We start from the raw sequence: 15,630 nt of genomic DNA, 5'->3' as shown, positions 1-15,630 counted from the left end.
ACATGAGGATGAAATAATCACGATTTGGGGTTGTGTTGCAGCTTTTAACATGACACTTCGAGTAAAACTAATGAAATCTGAAAGCAAACTTCAAGCCATCCAGGAAACTGCTGTTTGAAGAAGCACTGTTTGCTTTACATGATGATTTTAGTTTCAGAAATTCTGTGTTATGGTCCAGATGATACTGGGAAGACTGTTGACTTACCATTAACTCAGCAGACAGTCACTGACACCCTCTACAAGGAGGGTAAGTCACAGAAGAACTTTACTGAAATAATTCTCTGTTTCCAAGCATGTTAATAATGGACAGCTGAGTTGATGGAAAAACTGCTGCACAAAAAGGTGCACAAGGAACATGCTGTTTTGTTTTCTGAAAAACCACACTTTGGGCAGAAACGAATGCCTCACATACATATCTGTGTTTGGAATGAATCTGTATCACACATGGGTTCACATTTTGATCTAAATTGCTGAAATAAATTCACTTTTTTTATGGTATTCTGATTTATCCACCAGCAGTTGCATGTTCATGCAAGTTCCATTCAAACACAAAACTTTGAAACTGAGATTTACTAATAGGAAATGTCTGCATTTAAAATTTTTTATGTGCTTCACATTGTCTCATGGGCCTAAACAGGCAGGGATTTTTAATAACCAGCATTCAAAGTCGGCATTCATTTAGATATTACAGTACCTTAATGCATATTGTTTAAATATGTAACAAGAAAGTATAGTTTATTGTTAAACTCAATAATTGAATTTAGATTTTTCAACACTTTTGATGCTATTTTACAAAAAATGTGCTTGATTTGTGGCTTCTACTTAAATATTTGTTTAATTATGTGTTTTCAAATGTAACATATATTTTACCTCAGAGCAACTTGCACCTAGTGATATTGAATATATAGTTCAAAAACAAATTTGAATCCTTTTACAGATTTTTTCTGCTTTACATGGTACTTTGAAGGAGTTTTATTTTTTTTTATACTTTCACTCCTTCAATAGATTTTTTTTTCCCTCCACTGTTTTCTGAATTCAAATCCAGTTTTTGATACCAAAACGTAATTGTGTGACCAAACGGATGTCTCTTTTCAACACCAAAGTTTCAGGAACTGTTCATTCGTGGTACAGATTATGAGGCAGCCTGATCGGTTCACTGTAATCGGGATTTGAATGGGGTCAGACCCTCTCCCTGTCCTTTCAGCCGCAGTTCAATAAGACGTTCCACACCCTGAGCAGCCGGGGGTTGGGTGGTGGGGGTAACTCCCCGTAGACCTCAGTGTCACGCTTGCCCCGCCCTCACATCATCCGTCGGGTACACTCACCCAACGATGACAGTGAGTTGCCTGTGATGTGGTTTGCAGGCCTGTTTATTCTTTTGGAAACCCACTAAAAGTAGAACTGGATGGTAAGCTCACCAAAAGGCCCCAGTGCCTATTATAGGAGCACTTTGGGTTGAGTTTTGATCTGGTGGGTTTGTAAATAGGGCCCTGCCTTGCTGCGGGGCACCACTTTTTGGCTATATTGTTTAGTGTGACCTGAAGGAAAGTTTCTGATGCTCATCATGATTTGTAACCTGGAACCAAATTAATGTAACGTGTGGCATTTAGCGTTGTGTACGCCATGAGGACATCAGCGTACGGTATTCATAATGCTGCTGATGATGGACGAAGGATTCATGAATGTACCCTGCGCTGCTTTTCTTCATGGTACTGAAGGACAGATTGCATTTCTTCTTCCTTTATTTACCCCTGAAAGTCAGTATAAGTTTTAAATCTAAATGAGACCCATAAATACGTCAACTCCCCCATTTTTTTCAGTTGTGGTTTTTGGTGTGAGCTATAATCATTTCTCATCTTTCTTTGTCTCTGGGTCTCTGTCTGTTTGTGTGTATCGACACACATGCACACACAAATGCAGTGTTTCTCCTTTTCTGGCGAGGGCTTCTGATGCAAGGACGGCAATCTGTAATCTGTAGTAATTGTATGTTGCAGAAAAACATTTTTCCGCTGTGGTAATCGCTGCAATATGTGCAGTTGCCTTGCCAAAGTGACAGCACCACCACCCCCTACAGACAAACACATAAGCCATCGTGACTTTGCCAAAAGAGCCCTGCTAAAAGTTTGCTGAGTGCACCTAAAGATGGCTCAGGGACAGACAAAAACTGAAGGATTGGGAAACACAAACACTTTAGAGTGGAAGGAAAAAGCATCGGCACCCCTGAAGCCTCATAATATTTTGCCGCGTTGCAACCACAAACTTCAGAGTTGTTTATTGAGATTTCTATATAACAGAGAAACACTAAGCAGTGAATAATTATAAAGTTGAAAATAAAATAAAAAAATCTCACTAGAAATTTAACTGCTCTGTGTAATCCTCAGAGATTTGTTGATAACATTAGCTAACAAACAGCATCACAAAGACCATTAAACACTGCAAGACAAGTCAGAATCTAAGGTTTGGAGAAGCTTGAAGGCTCTCTCATGCTTCATCCGAAACAGAAGCATCGACCTGCAGTCACATGCTTGCAGGATGCTCAGATTCACACACGTCTTTCACACACGGCACAGACAACCTGGGAGCACACCTCCCGCTTCAGTATGCGTCACGCCGCTAAAGCATATGGAAACGAAACTGTCACAAAGAGAGAGCCACACTTTACTGCGGACAGCTTCCTGCGTGGACATTTGCAGTTTCCAGGATATAAAGCAACATTACACCAAAACGTTGAACCCCTTACATAGCTTTGTTCAATATATTATCACAACTATGGCATCATTTCAAATCCGTCACAACATGGCTGTCAACCCACAATCACAGGAGCTACTGAGATTCTCAACTCGGGTGTAAAAATCTGTTGTCAAAAACCAATCTGGGCTTCATGAAGTAGTGTCGAATGTAGCGATTTAAAGAAAAGAAAAAAAATGCTAGTATGATTTGCTGTTTGCCACAAGCCCTGCAGGGGACACAGTAAATGTTGGATTAAGGCGTTTTGGTCAGATGAAGTAAAAATTAAACGTTTTGGCCTACATGTAAACAATTTGTGTGGAAGAAAACAATCTCTGCACATTTTCCCATGACACACAGTGATGGCTGCATCACAGTGGATGGATGTTTTTGTCTTCCCATGAGCAGGAAAACTTGTCAGAGTTCATGAGAACATGAATTGGAACTGAACACATGGCTGTACCAGAAGAAAACCTGGAAAAATAAGGGTGTGATAATGGTTCAGTAAAAGTTCTTAATTTGTCAATAATTGAAAACTAATATTCAAGACTTTGACTATTCAGTCTGGATGAGATTGAGCTATTTTGCAAAAAGAATGGGCATAGATTTTAGTTTCTAGATGTGCAAAGCTATAACGTTCAACTGTCATTCCAGCCAAAGGCAGCCATATTGCTGACTCCATCGAGATACACATATGCATGCCACACTTTTCAGGTTAATGTTTATATACGTTTTTGAAACCCATGTGTCATTTTCATTCTGGTTTACAATTATGCACTAGTTTGTGTTGCTCCGTCCTCTGAAATCTGCATGAGGTTTGCTGTTTGTAACAGGTGAGCAAATGTGAAAAAGTTCAATGGGTGCGAATACTTTTTCACGCATTGTACATGCAGCACCTGTGGGACTGTCTGAATGCATTCACCTTCTGCCAAAGATTTACAGTTCCTGTTAGTGACAGTTTAACTGCCACGCACTGGTGCCAGAGCCCAGCTGCCACACGCAGATCAGTATTTTAAATCTTTCACTGAAGCCACATCAATTCACTCCTCTTCTGCTCCTTAACTGCTAGCGCAAACCGCAAGCAGGTGATGTTCCCAAAAATCCTCTCATAATGAAGTTATTCTGGAAAATCGGGTCTAATTTCAGAGTTCCTCTTGCTTATTTGAAGTCTCGGCCACATTAAATGTAGGGGATGTAGTGACGGTCTGTGGCTCAACCATTGATGCATATTTATCAAACCATCGTCTGCCATTTCATCACTCTCACACCAGCAACTGCTCAGTTCTGTTGGACTGTGGCGCTGCGCTGTGAGGTCACCGACACGCCGAGAGTCTGAGCGTGAGCTGCGTTGTGTGTGATGAAGACGACGGCGTGCTTCACATCTCACCACCTCAGCAAGTAACCTCTCTGTCGTTGCATCGAAGCAGTGAAATCATTACCTAGTGCGTCATCGGCCCTTTGCACAGCAGTGCCCCAAAAATATGTCAGCCCAGTTTGCAACCACACACACCTACTAAAAGGACAAGTAATGCTCGGAGACATTTATAGATACACGGCACAGACACCAAGATTGCAACCAGACTGTGTGTGCAAACCTTTTCCTCTCTGGGCTGCTACCCTGGCTGCTGAAGCCATCCAACCTCCCTGCAGTTGAACTTCCCTGTGTCTGCAATGGAGTCTCTGTCAGATCAAACAGCTCCCTCTGACGTGGAGAGGAGACAGATCGCGGAGCTGGAAGCCATTCAGTCTGACAGCTCGAACACGTTTGAATGGCAACACAGCCTGCGTCTACTCTTCCCTCGCTTGAGATCCCACACAAATATAGTAGCGCCACCAGGGAGAGGGAAGAGGGGGTGAGGAGAGCAGGGGAGCAGCAGCGGGGGGAGGAGGAGGGTATAGCAGTCTGTCAACTCGGAAAATAAGTTGTGAGGCTTCCCTCTCACACAAAGGCAAAGCCCCACAGCACACAGACCTCTCTCAAAATGAAATCGCATGTGAGCCGAATATTAGGAAGTGCGCATGGCTTCCAGCAACCACCAGGCCCTTATAGCCAAGCCTGTAAACCACATTTTCACCAGCAGACAATGGCTCTTTGTGCATGTTGTGTGGCTGTCCCCCCCCCCATTCATCGAAGCCCTACACATTTGAAAAGTTTGAAACCGATGAGGAAGAAGCGTCAGTTTTAAAAAGTTTAATTATCAGGGACGATGTCGGTAGGGGTGAACAGGATGGTCTGCCCTTATTTAGCACCACTGCAGGGGAGAACTTTGATGTGGCTGCTCGTGGAATGCTGTTGTTCATTCCTCTCTGCAACAAAAGCCACATGTTGTTACTTTTTCAGACTAGTCGCTGTTACTTTGAACTGTGAAGGAACATGGTCAGGTCTGCAACGCATGATGTGAAGAGCGACGACTGTACTGTATGTTCAAATGGCTTAAATTGTTTTTCACCAACAAGCAGTAAACTAGAGCTTGTCTTATCATCTGGTTTTGTCTTATCTATACATTTTATTAGGAATACAAGTCATTATAATCAATCTGTCCTGTTTATAGCATCCGTATCTGCTTGCTCCCCCTTGGAGTACACTATTATACTGTTACATCCACCTAGTACCTTTCCTCCTTAATCTAGGTAAGACGTTTATAAAAATGTTTTGTTTAGGTCAGCATTAACACAAGTATTGGCACTGTTTTTGGGTATGTCGTAAGCACCTTTATGCTTGGTGGCTTTTGAAATACTTTGCCAAATTTTTTCAGTGGGCGTTTGTTTCACCTATAGGCACTTCTTTCAACCATACTTTTTCCTTCCCCTAAACTTTCTTTTGACGTACGCATACAGCACTGTCTTTTGCATTAGACTTTTTGTGGCTTACCCTAATTGCAGAGGTGTCAGTGACTTTCTGCTGCATAGCTGTCAGTTTAGACGTCTTTCTCGTCATTACGTCGGCCATGCCAGCAGTATTTGTCTGATGATGACTTAATAGAATTTTTCAAGTAAGATTTTACGTTTTCATCAGTAATAATGGAATAAAAGCTTAAAATATATAACTGCAGTGTGTGACAAATCTATATGATGAAAAAGTTTTACTTTTTGAACTGAAACAGATTCTTGAAACAGATTGAATTTTCAAAGAAGTTCAGACTGAGATGCACCATTTTTTTTCTTAAAGAAATTCATGAGATAAATATTTAATCTGAGATGCATTTTAATTCACTAAATTTGTTAACATTTATCAAAATGCATGCAGTCATTTTCAATAATTTACCTTTAAAGTCAACATTTGTATTTTTGCGATGTATTTGCAGCTGAATATTTTGCACAGATTAGTGTCAAAATCATATAAAAAGCAAACTGCTTTCGTCAACACTGTGGTTTTTTTTTTTGTTCCCGTATGATACTTCTGCTCCCATGAATTCAAGCATAGCCGTCTAAAAACTCACAAACACAGAGCATGTATTGGTTTTTGGCTTTTCTACTATTTTTATGTCCTTTCAACTTGTTCCGTTGCTGCTCAGGCGTTCTGTCAGTGGGGTCGGTTCTGTCAGGTTCTGTCACAGTCATTCCTGAGCAAACAGACTTCAAAAACCTCATTCAGAAGGTCACTCTTCCAGAGCTCCTTCTGACTCACTGCAGACTTCAACCAGATCGGAGCAGGGACCCGGTGCCGGTTTCCTGACAACTGTCCATGCCACTTTCCTCTGCAGACGTGAGACAACTCTTGGAAAGTATTCGACTCTGGGCTTCTCATCGCGAGGAAGCAAGCAGGGGTGTGGTGGCTCAAGTGGCTGCAAGTCAAGGAGCTCTGGAAATCCCTCAGACACATAATATTGCTGTACCTTATTCAAGTACCGTTTGAACATTTGATGATTATAAAACTCATTAAAATAATTAAAAGACATCGGTGTAGCTGCGGCAGAAGAGAGTCACAGCTGGGCTTGATTCCCACTTTAAGATTAAGCTAAACCAGTTGGAAGCCTTCGCGTCCCCTCGGATTTGTTTTAATCCTGAAAACCACCTGCGGGTCTAGAGTCACTGAATGCTTCCTCTCATCATCTTCACAGCTAATGAGCAGTGGCGCTGCCTCCGTACGACCAGCAAAGCAGCCACGTGGAGAACACATATCAATGCAGGATTTTCCTCTTTTGACTCAGAGCCCGAGGCGTCCATTGAGGCTCAGACTCTAATCCCCTGATTGCTGTGTTTAGGCCCGGCACGTCGCCGCTCCACGTCAAGGCGGCCACAGCTAACGACGAGCTAATGACACAACGATGACAAGCGGCGTTTGTAAACCCAATCAGTAGCTCCGGGTACGGCTGCCCGGTGATTAGGTTAATCAAACCTCATGTACGGCATGAATGAGCGGCCCTCCGTCTGCCTCTTGCGTCATCACGATGATTAAAGGGGAAAAGCTGCGTTCGAGTCAATGTGACACAAACTTTCTGCCAGGTTGGCTGTGTTAGCAGAACTAGCTGTCTTTCTAATGTTTTTATCAAATTCCAGAAAATAAGAGAACTGGATGTTCCTTGGCTAATAAAAGCGTTTATGTGCTTCGGTTCTGCAGAGAGGGAGTCCAGCAAGATTTTAGAAGACGGCAAAAGCTTTGAAATGTCCATTTCAGTGCCCAGATTTTAGCTGATTATTAGAGACGCTGCTGTTCAGTCACCCAGTGAGTAATTCTACCGGAGTAATCCATTGGGAAGCCATATGTTAACTTGGACCAGCTATTAGGATGAACTCAGATAGCACTTAGAGCTGAAAGAAACGTCATACTCGTCATGATGACATGCACTTCTCCTCTCTGACTCAGCATTAGCAAGCCTCCAACTCCTGTCTGTGTGCATGTGCCCCATATATGGCAATTAAATCATGTTCCTATGCCGTCAAACCTCTTGCATGAAAAAATAATAGTAGTGTGCTTTAAGAGGTGAGTAAAACTCAACATTTTTATAATAGCTTTTATTTCTATGCACACAAATTTCCAAGGAACACTGCACGTCCTATTCCCAAGAAAAATTGGTTAAGTTTGTTAGCACTCTATAAAAAAGGCAGCTCAAAAAACCAAAACTGTTTGAATTTGTATTTTTTTATATAAACTCAAATATTCTTTCACAATATGATCAAAAATGCCGTGAAACACACAACACATATTTTTTTGTGTCTAACATCTGTTTGGGGTTTGTACAACCATGTTTGATTATTGGATTAAGGTCCTTGGATTGAGGTGGCCAGTCCATAAAGTTAACCAAGGTGCTGCTGGAGTACTGGGGCGGTTGGGGTTGTCGTGTTATTGAAATACCCAAAACATGACAACATGATTTCCTCTTCAGCACAAGACAGCATGACCTCCTAAAGTGTTTTTGATGTATTTAAACTGATCCAGGATCCCCGGTTTGTCATAAATTGGCACAACAACAAAGATTATATGAGAAATAGACCCACACTTAATCCCAAGTATTCATATATTTGCAAATTTAAACTTAAATCATCTATTATGTTTCACTTAATCTAAGTTGGAGTCATGGGGGCACCGAATTATAAGTTTAAAACATCTTCTAAGTTAACCAAAATGTTTCTTCTGACTAGAAAAAAATACAAATGGAACAGTCCAATCAGACTCCTATGAATTATGGGGATTTTTTTTACTAATAAAATTATAACATTTAAGGTTAGAACATGACATCAGACCAATAAAAATACATTTTAATGTATAAATATGGGCTTATTCAACTTAATACAGTTGAATGAAAAATAACTGTAGTTTTTTTTTTATCTACCAGGGAATGACTAATATCTAGACATCTAATTTCTACCAAAACCGGCGTGTGATTTGGTAAGTGATGTCAGTCGGCTGTTTTTTTTTTTGTTGTTTTTTTTAACTGTACGTCTGCGCTCGTGACTGCTGCGTCCGTGAGAAAAGCAGACGGAGTGACCTCGCTGTAGACCGACGATACAGAAGGAGCGCAGGGGCCACTTCTGCTTAGGGGGAATCCCTGGCATGGTGTTTCCTACTGAGCCGATACAGAAGTGAGGCACGGCGCAGAAAATACGAGTCCTCTGAAGTTTACTTCAGGGCAAAAAAAAACCTGCGATCAATCTGTAAACACCGCAGAAAGCTGCCGTCGTACGACACAAAATAAATGAGAGACATAGAATTAGCATTTAAACAGGAAGTAGATTTGAATTAAAGCAGCTAGATTAAAACTGTTTATTATTCAGAGGGTTGTATGGGACTTCCTGTAATGGTGCTTTTAAGATGCTGCATCTGGCCACAAAACATACTTTGACACGTAGTCCTATATATTAAGGCTAACCGTCATTTTCGCTCGTCGGCTTCTGCGTGTGCTGGAAATTTTTGATCTCATGCATCAAACAGGGCTGATTTTTCCACCTGTTTGGATCAGCAAACCCTGCAAGCTAAAAGCAACACAGGGCTGTCTTTCAGCTGTAATTTCAACACTTTCCACCACTTCAGACTAACTCTGTGATTTTCTTTCAGTCGTAACATAAATGAGAATGATCAAATTTGCCAAAAAGGAAGGAACAATTAGGTGGCCCATTACTGACGCAGTTAGGCGCTCTGACGGTTATTTGTTCCCCCTGATGAGTAGTTGAACAGAGAACTGAAATCCCATTTTTGAAATGCCAGCTTCACAAAACAAGAAAAAAAAAACTATTAAAAAAAATGTATTCTCTGCAGTTAAAATTATGTTTGAAGAGACAGGAGAAGTCCACCCCCACCCCAAAAAAAAAAAAACAAAAACATGTTTTATTGGAGCGTCAACAATGTATGTAAACAAGTTGAGAAAAAAATTCTGGGAAAAAGCAGAATCGGAGAACATCTTGTATCCTGCAGAGCCTCGCATCCTATCATTATCTGCATTTTTCCTCCTCCGTAATTAGGTTCTTTCTTTATTGCTTATGGGAAGAAGGATCGGCTATAAGGATGTTTTGAGCATGATTAAAGTTGGTCATAATGAAGTGAAGATTCACTGCGAAAGATGTGAAAAACATGATTTTTTAATTCTTTGATGGTGACAGAATGGTTCCTTTAGATCTTAGCTAAATTTTCACACATAATAAATCCTCACTACCCTTGTCTCCAGTCAAAGACATAAATGATGTTGCTGTCTGCTATGTTTCGGTACATGTGGGATCTCCATAAGTTGAAGTCAATTTCTGTGCTAAGGACCAGCCCCATGCCTGCCCATTAAAGTAATTTGTGGGTTAGGATGCAGCTGTAATGTTCAAAACTAAAGTGCAAAGCAGTCGAGGTCGCTCTTGGTCATGTTTTGATTTTCCACCTTCTTGCAGCAGCAGAAATCATGTTAACAATGCAGGGAGGGGTCTAAACAAAACTTTTCTTTCTTCTTCTGAGTCACCCCCCCCCCCCCAAAAAAAAACAAAGCAAACCTGTGATGAACCTTTTAAATTGTTTGACTTATTTTCATCTCTGCTGCAAATTGCCAGCATATTGAATTTGGTTGCTACATAATTTTAGGTCGATGCGTAAATTAGCTCACAATGATGCTTGTGTTTTTGCTACGGCCCTGGCTTTACCGCTTTATAGGCCCTGAGACCGTCCTGTGGTTTAGGGCGTAGGTTTGAAACGAAATGAAAAAAAAAATTAGTAAATCAAGATAGTGGCTTTACTTGAAATTAGTCATCTTTAATGGAAACCAAATGTATTTAAGTTAGTTTTTCGTATAAAATCCAATCGGTTTTATGCTAGAATTTCCTTACACTTAGATTGTTTTTGTAGCTGATAGTCCAGTAGACTTGGTTTGATTTGGGTCCAAAATTACAACATTTGGTAGATTTTCAGCTGTTTTGCTTCCACACTGCATTCTGTCAAACTAACCAAACACTTTGAAAAACAGCCCCCCTCCCACCATCTCAATCGCCTGCAGTGGTGCTATGCCAAGGTCTACTGAAGGAAACAACACTAAAACAATTGAAGACATGAATGCAACTTCCTTCTTCACAAATGTATATAAAAATGGAGTGACGTCAGATTTTAGAGATTGTAGGATTTCACTTTTGCCACTGGTGAAAGACCACAAGCTATTTTCCCCTCTAGTGTTAGACTCGCATCACACATTGGTTTTGGTTGTATTTACCCAGAATGCCCTGCGCTACTGTTCACATCCTGCTTTTGGAGTGGTCTGTAAGAGTTTTATTGCACATTCACACCTGCAAACAAACTACAGTTTGATCAGAGCAGTTTAACGAGGACTGGTGTGAAAGCACCCATAGGTCTATCGGTCCTCACATTAACTCTGACTCGCTTCCTGTCCTCCTGAAGAAAAGCTCCCCGCAGCATAATGCTTCCACCACTGGGAACAATGTAGGCAGAGTGCAAGGTTTTATATTTATATTTTTAATTCTTTGATTTAAAACATGAATAAAATTTACAAATGTTTGTGGAGATAGTTCAAGGGGTGTGAATACTTTTGCATTTGTATTTTCTCCAAAACAAAATTTCCTGAAACTTAAAGAAGCTAAGTTCTGTACTTTTCTCCAGAAAAATGAAAAGGAAGTTATTTTTGTTGATTAATGTGGACGTCCAGTCCAACATGACCACACCAGGTCAGCGCTTATTTACTCCAGATGATTAGCCCAACGTTAGCTTCACCCTGGTTCTTCTCTAAATTTTTTCAGCTCCACTGTACATTGCAGCAGGATTATCCCCCCGCCCACATCTCCACTAACGTGTGCGCTTGTTGAAAGAAGCAGCTCGACCTTTCAGAGCAAGTCTTTTAATCAAAAGAAACCTTATTCGCCAATTCATTCTATCAGATCGGCAGCAGAAGAATTTGGGCAGTGTGGTCGCTCGCCGACCACCAGAAAATTATATTTACAACAACACTCTAACCTTGACCGCGCAGGATGGAGCTCGACGCTTTGAGCCAAAATCGGGCGGATCGGGCCAGGCTTGGGGATCAGTCGACCACATAATCAGTACACCCCTCTACCTCGAAGCCATCGCACTTGCAAACCCCTAAAAGTGTGTCCTATAAAGTTGTGTTGACAGGAGGTGGAAGCAGCGAGACGGACTGGAAAGTAAATAAGTACCCAGAAATACGTTTAGAGCCCTAATCAAGTCCAGAACCTTCTTTCTGTCCCATATGCCTTCAGAGTTTTATAAATACATATTATATTCTGCTAAATTGGAGACAGGGTTTCGCTGCTCTGTGGTCGTCATGAGTTTTCTATTATTTGCTTTCGCTTTAAAATATTGAAACTCTTTATATCTGGTTACAGCTTTCAGCCTGCTACGCCAGTCTTTTCATATTCGGGCCTCTCACTCAGCGGGGCTTTGAATGGACTCCAATCAGGCATGTTAATTCAACAGAAAAGAACAAAATCTTCTTCATATGACTTGGTAATAAATTCAGCAGAAGCAAGGCATGTGATCCCGCAAATTTTAAGGCATCTCTTTTGACGGAGCTACTGTGCAGGGGGCTTTTTTTAAATTATTATTATTTAAGTAAGCCGCTGAAAACACCATTTGAATCTTTTATCTCTGGTGACATTGATTCTTTCTGGTGAGGATGATATGCTGCTTTCCCTGCATTTGTGGAGCAAGCTCTTTGAAACTAACCTCGCTACTGTGCTGAGGATTTCTCTCACTGAAATTCTCGCTTCCATTCATTCAGCACAATAAGCCAAACACATAAAAATCCTTCTACTCTAATAAACTCGAGACCTTTTTTTAGTCTGCCACAAAAGGAAGCTGGCTCCAGAGCGTGTACCATGAATAAAAACAGCCTGCAGGGGGAACACTGCGGCCCTTCCAAGCAGATGGAAATGAGGTGACAGAAACCGAGCCAAGGATATGACCCTCCACAGAGGCCCAATCTCTGCTGCTAACAAACCAGGTTTTCCACCTGATGTAAATACTCCCAAACTAACCACAACCATAAATGTTACGACTCATTTTTCTTCTATGGAGCCCGCGTCTTTATTCATTTAATTTCTTTCCAGAAACGCTGCTCTGCTTGAATTGTGTGAGGGTTAGCAGGTGTAGCCTCATTGTGGTTGTTATCAGCGAAGTGCAGCAGCTCCATGAGTCTGCATCAGATTAACACCTCGGCGAGGCGCAAGCATGTATGTCTCCTTCTGTTTCTCGCAACTCGCTAACTGTCAGACTTTTAGCTTTTTCTTGTGCTCAACAGAGTTAAACAGCACGAGAAAAGCACTGTCTGTTCCCTTGTGTGTATGCATGCGTGTGTGTGTTGTGCAGTTTTATTTGTGTGTAGTTGTGTGCGTCTCCCTGAGCTTTCAGCGGAGGACTGAGGTTTCTGAGGTGAGGCGTCCTCTAGCTTCTCACGCGAAGTGCATCTGATGTTGCACATCACACACTTAGATGTGTGCACTGTGAAACAGGTTGTGATATATAAAAGAATTACCAAAATAACACTGGAACAGCGATCGTTGTTTTTGTGCTGATAAAATTGATGCTTAATTTTCCTTTTTTCTTTGGCTTTTTTGAAATTTGAGAGATACCGCTACATGAAAACAGAAAAGATCAAGATGGTTTTCAGAGTCTGTATTTGCACACGTGAATTTGATGTTGTGCTTGGTTTGTGCTTCCTGACTTCTGAGGAGCTGAGAACAGCGTTTCCATGAGCTTGATTTTTCTAAAACTGCTTCTATCCGCTTCAGCTTGCACCTAAAAAGGTCCAATTCCTTTGCATGTGTGACGCACCATTCTGAGTTGTTTTGCTTGCATGTGGTAGCCCCAGTTTAAATGCGCTCAGACTGAAGTGGATGTTTTAACATCTCTTGGCCTTTTTGTGTTCAGTTTCAGTCCCCTGGCTGCTGCGTGGATTTTAAAATAAAATTGCACATTCGCTATTGATTTCGGTCGCCGTTTTGAGCGCCCTGGCTCTTGTTTCCCTTTTTGACCCGCTGTCTGCAGTCCTGCCTTACATCTCGAAATCAAAATCAGATCCCCGCGAACAAAAGCGTGATAGACGGCACGCATGAAACCTGACATTGGTGGTGCGCTGATCTGATGAAGAAGGGCACAGATCCAGCAGATATAGAGGACGGGTGGTAGAAGGGGGGTGACTTGGAGCTGTGACATGAGGAAACTATAAATGCCTGCAGAAGCTGCGAGAACACTGGAACATCATCTGCTGTCACTGAGAGGATATCAGAGGATTGTTCTCACGTGAGGCACAGATGGGGAGTCTGACTGCGTGTATGTGTGAGGCTCCGGAGATTTTTAAGATAAACTCTGCAAACAATTATGAAGTGGTAGTGCTTCTCCTGTGGCTGTCTCTAATTAACACAGCTAAGTCCTTAATTGGGAAAGGACCTTTTTTTTTTATCCTCTGCTGTCTTTCTGTGGCTGAAAATGACTGAAGCCTCCAGCATAGATTAACAACTGAAGTGTCAACAATGCCCAGCATTTCTTTTTCTTGACATTTGTCACAGCCTTGCCAGTCTTTCTCCTCTTCTTCTTAACGTTGTTTGCGAGCAAAAGCTGTCTGATTGCAAATGCCATGGTAACAAATGGTTTCTTCATTAAGGACAGCCAAGTGCACTCACCTCACCGCAAAGACCAAAAGTACCTCCTGGAAGTCAGGCACTAATATGTTTTTCTTTTTCTTTCCTTTCCCTATTCGCTCTTTCATTGCATTGCCGTGTTCCAGTAAAGCAGCCAGTCACATGGAGCCTCTGAGATCGTATTCTCGCAGAGAGTTTCACTTGATAATGAATGTCTGTGGTGAGAATCCCATTATGGAGCTACTCGATCAAGCCTACAGAAAACACAGAAGCTGAGAGGCCTTTATGGAACCATATCAGTCAAGTGCAAAACCAGATCCTCTTTTTATTCTTTTTTTTTTTTGGTATAATCTGTCTCAGCACATTAGAGCAGTATGAGAAAAAGAAAAGAACAAGGACATGGATCAACTGTATAAACAAGTAGAGAGCGGGTTAGATGCGAGGCTGGGCTAGGGGCTCACCTCTAAGTAGGCTGCTGCTGTAGTTGGAGAAGGAGTCAAAGATGCTGTTGGATGCCATGACAGGACAGGACCGTGTCTCCAGTCTCCACCAACCTTTGGAAACAGTGGACGAAAGCAGAATTAAAACACAGAGTGAAACAGACGAGCACGGGAAGGAAGGCGAGCCTGAGAGGGTAAGAACTCCTGGAGCTCTGTTTGCAACCAAGAATCTTTGGGTTTTCTGACTACCACAGGAATCCCAAGCCACAAGCTTGCAGAGAGAGCAGCAGCATGTGCTAGCAGCAGCACCAGAACGTGTTTGAGCGAGAAATGCAAGAGAAAGAAGCAGCACTGAATTCTGAATGGCATTGGCGGTGCCGGAGCTCTCAGGTGTCCAGGTGTGGGAGGTGGACTCACCAGGGCTGGAGATGAGAGAAGGCGGGGGCCCACGCAACAGAGCGGTCTGTCACTCAGCAGGCCGACACTCCGAGGTTAACCCGCTTGTCTGACAGCGTGGTCTGCCACTTTTCTTTCTCTTCCTCGGCGGCGGTGGCCTGACTGGAGCTTCAGTGCTAGTAAAAGGCTACAAGCCACAGTCTCTCTGCATCCTCCTCGCCATCCTCCACACAGAGAGACAGACACACTCCCCTCCGTGAGTGGTGGAGCCCACGTCACATGTCACATGAGGTCACCGGGCCTCTCCCTCCCACCCTCTCCCTCCCTTCTTCTTCTTCTTCTCCTGCTGTCTTTTGGCTTTTTTTTCTGTTTTTTTTTTAGTTTTTGTTTTGTCCTGTACTTTCCACGCTTTGCAGACTTCCAGTACTTGCTCTCACTTTTCGTTGGTCGTCCGAAGTTTTGGAAACATCTTATTTTCCTTTGAGTACAAACCACACAGGGGCCTTCGCCGCTGTTGAATGTCCAGTAATTGTAGATGAACCAGTGAAGCAGT

The 15,630-nt window shown here is 42.1% G+C and overlaps 1 protein-coding gene across 3 annotated transcripts in view; it reads right to left on the bottom strand.

The window, feature by feature from the left end:
- runx3 (RUNX family transcription factor 3) overlaps window positions 1-15,411 on the bottom strand; it is a 54,444-nt gene extending 39,033 nt beyond the window's left edge. Inside the window, exons 1-2 of one of the 3 annotated variants that reach the window (XM_081603028.1) lie at window positions 15,099-15,411; window positions 14,703-14,795 (exon numbers count right to left, since the gene is read on the bottom strand). In XM_081603028.1, coding sequence (XP_081459154.1) covers window positions 14,703-14,760 — 58 coding nt within the window. In that variant the 5' untranslated portion in view covers window positions 14,761-14,795; window positions 15,099-15,411. Of the gene's footprint in view, window positions 1-4,322; window positions 4,458-14,702; window positions 14,796-15,098 lie in introns of those variants that run through there. The other 2 variants (XM_008399599.3, XM_081603027.1) reach the window with 2 other exon arrangements.
- Window positions 15,412-15,630: the final 219 nt, after the last annotated feature.

The sequence above is a fragment of the Poecilia reticulata genome, chromosome 22 (genome assembly GCF_904066995.2).
Source record: "Poecilia reticulata chromosome 22, P_reticulata-male-v2, whole genome shotgun sequence".
In the NCBI taxonomy this organism is placed as follows: domain Eukaryota; kingdom Metazoa; phylum Chordata; class Actinopteri; order Cyprinodontiformes; family Poeciliidae; genus Poecilia; species Poecilia reticulata.
This window is presented reverse-complemented; position numbering and strand designations above follow the sequence as displayed.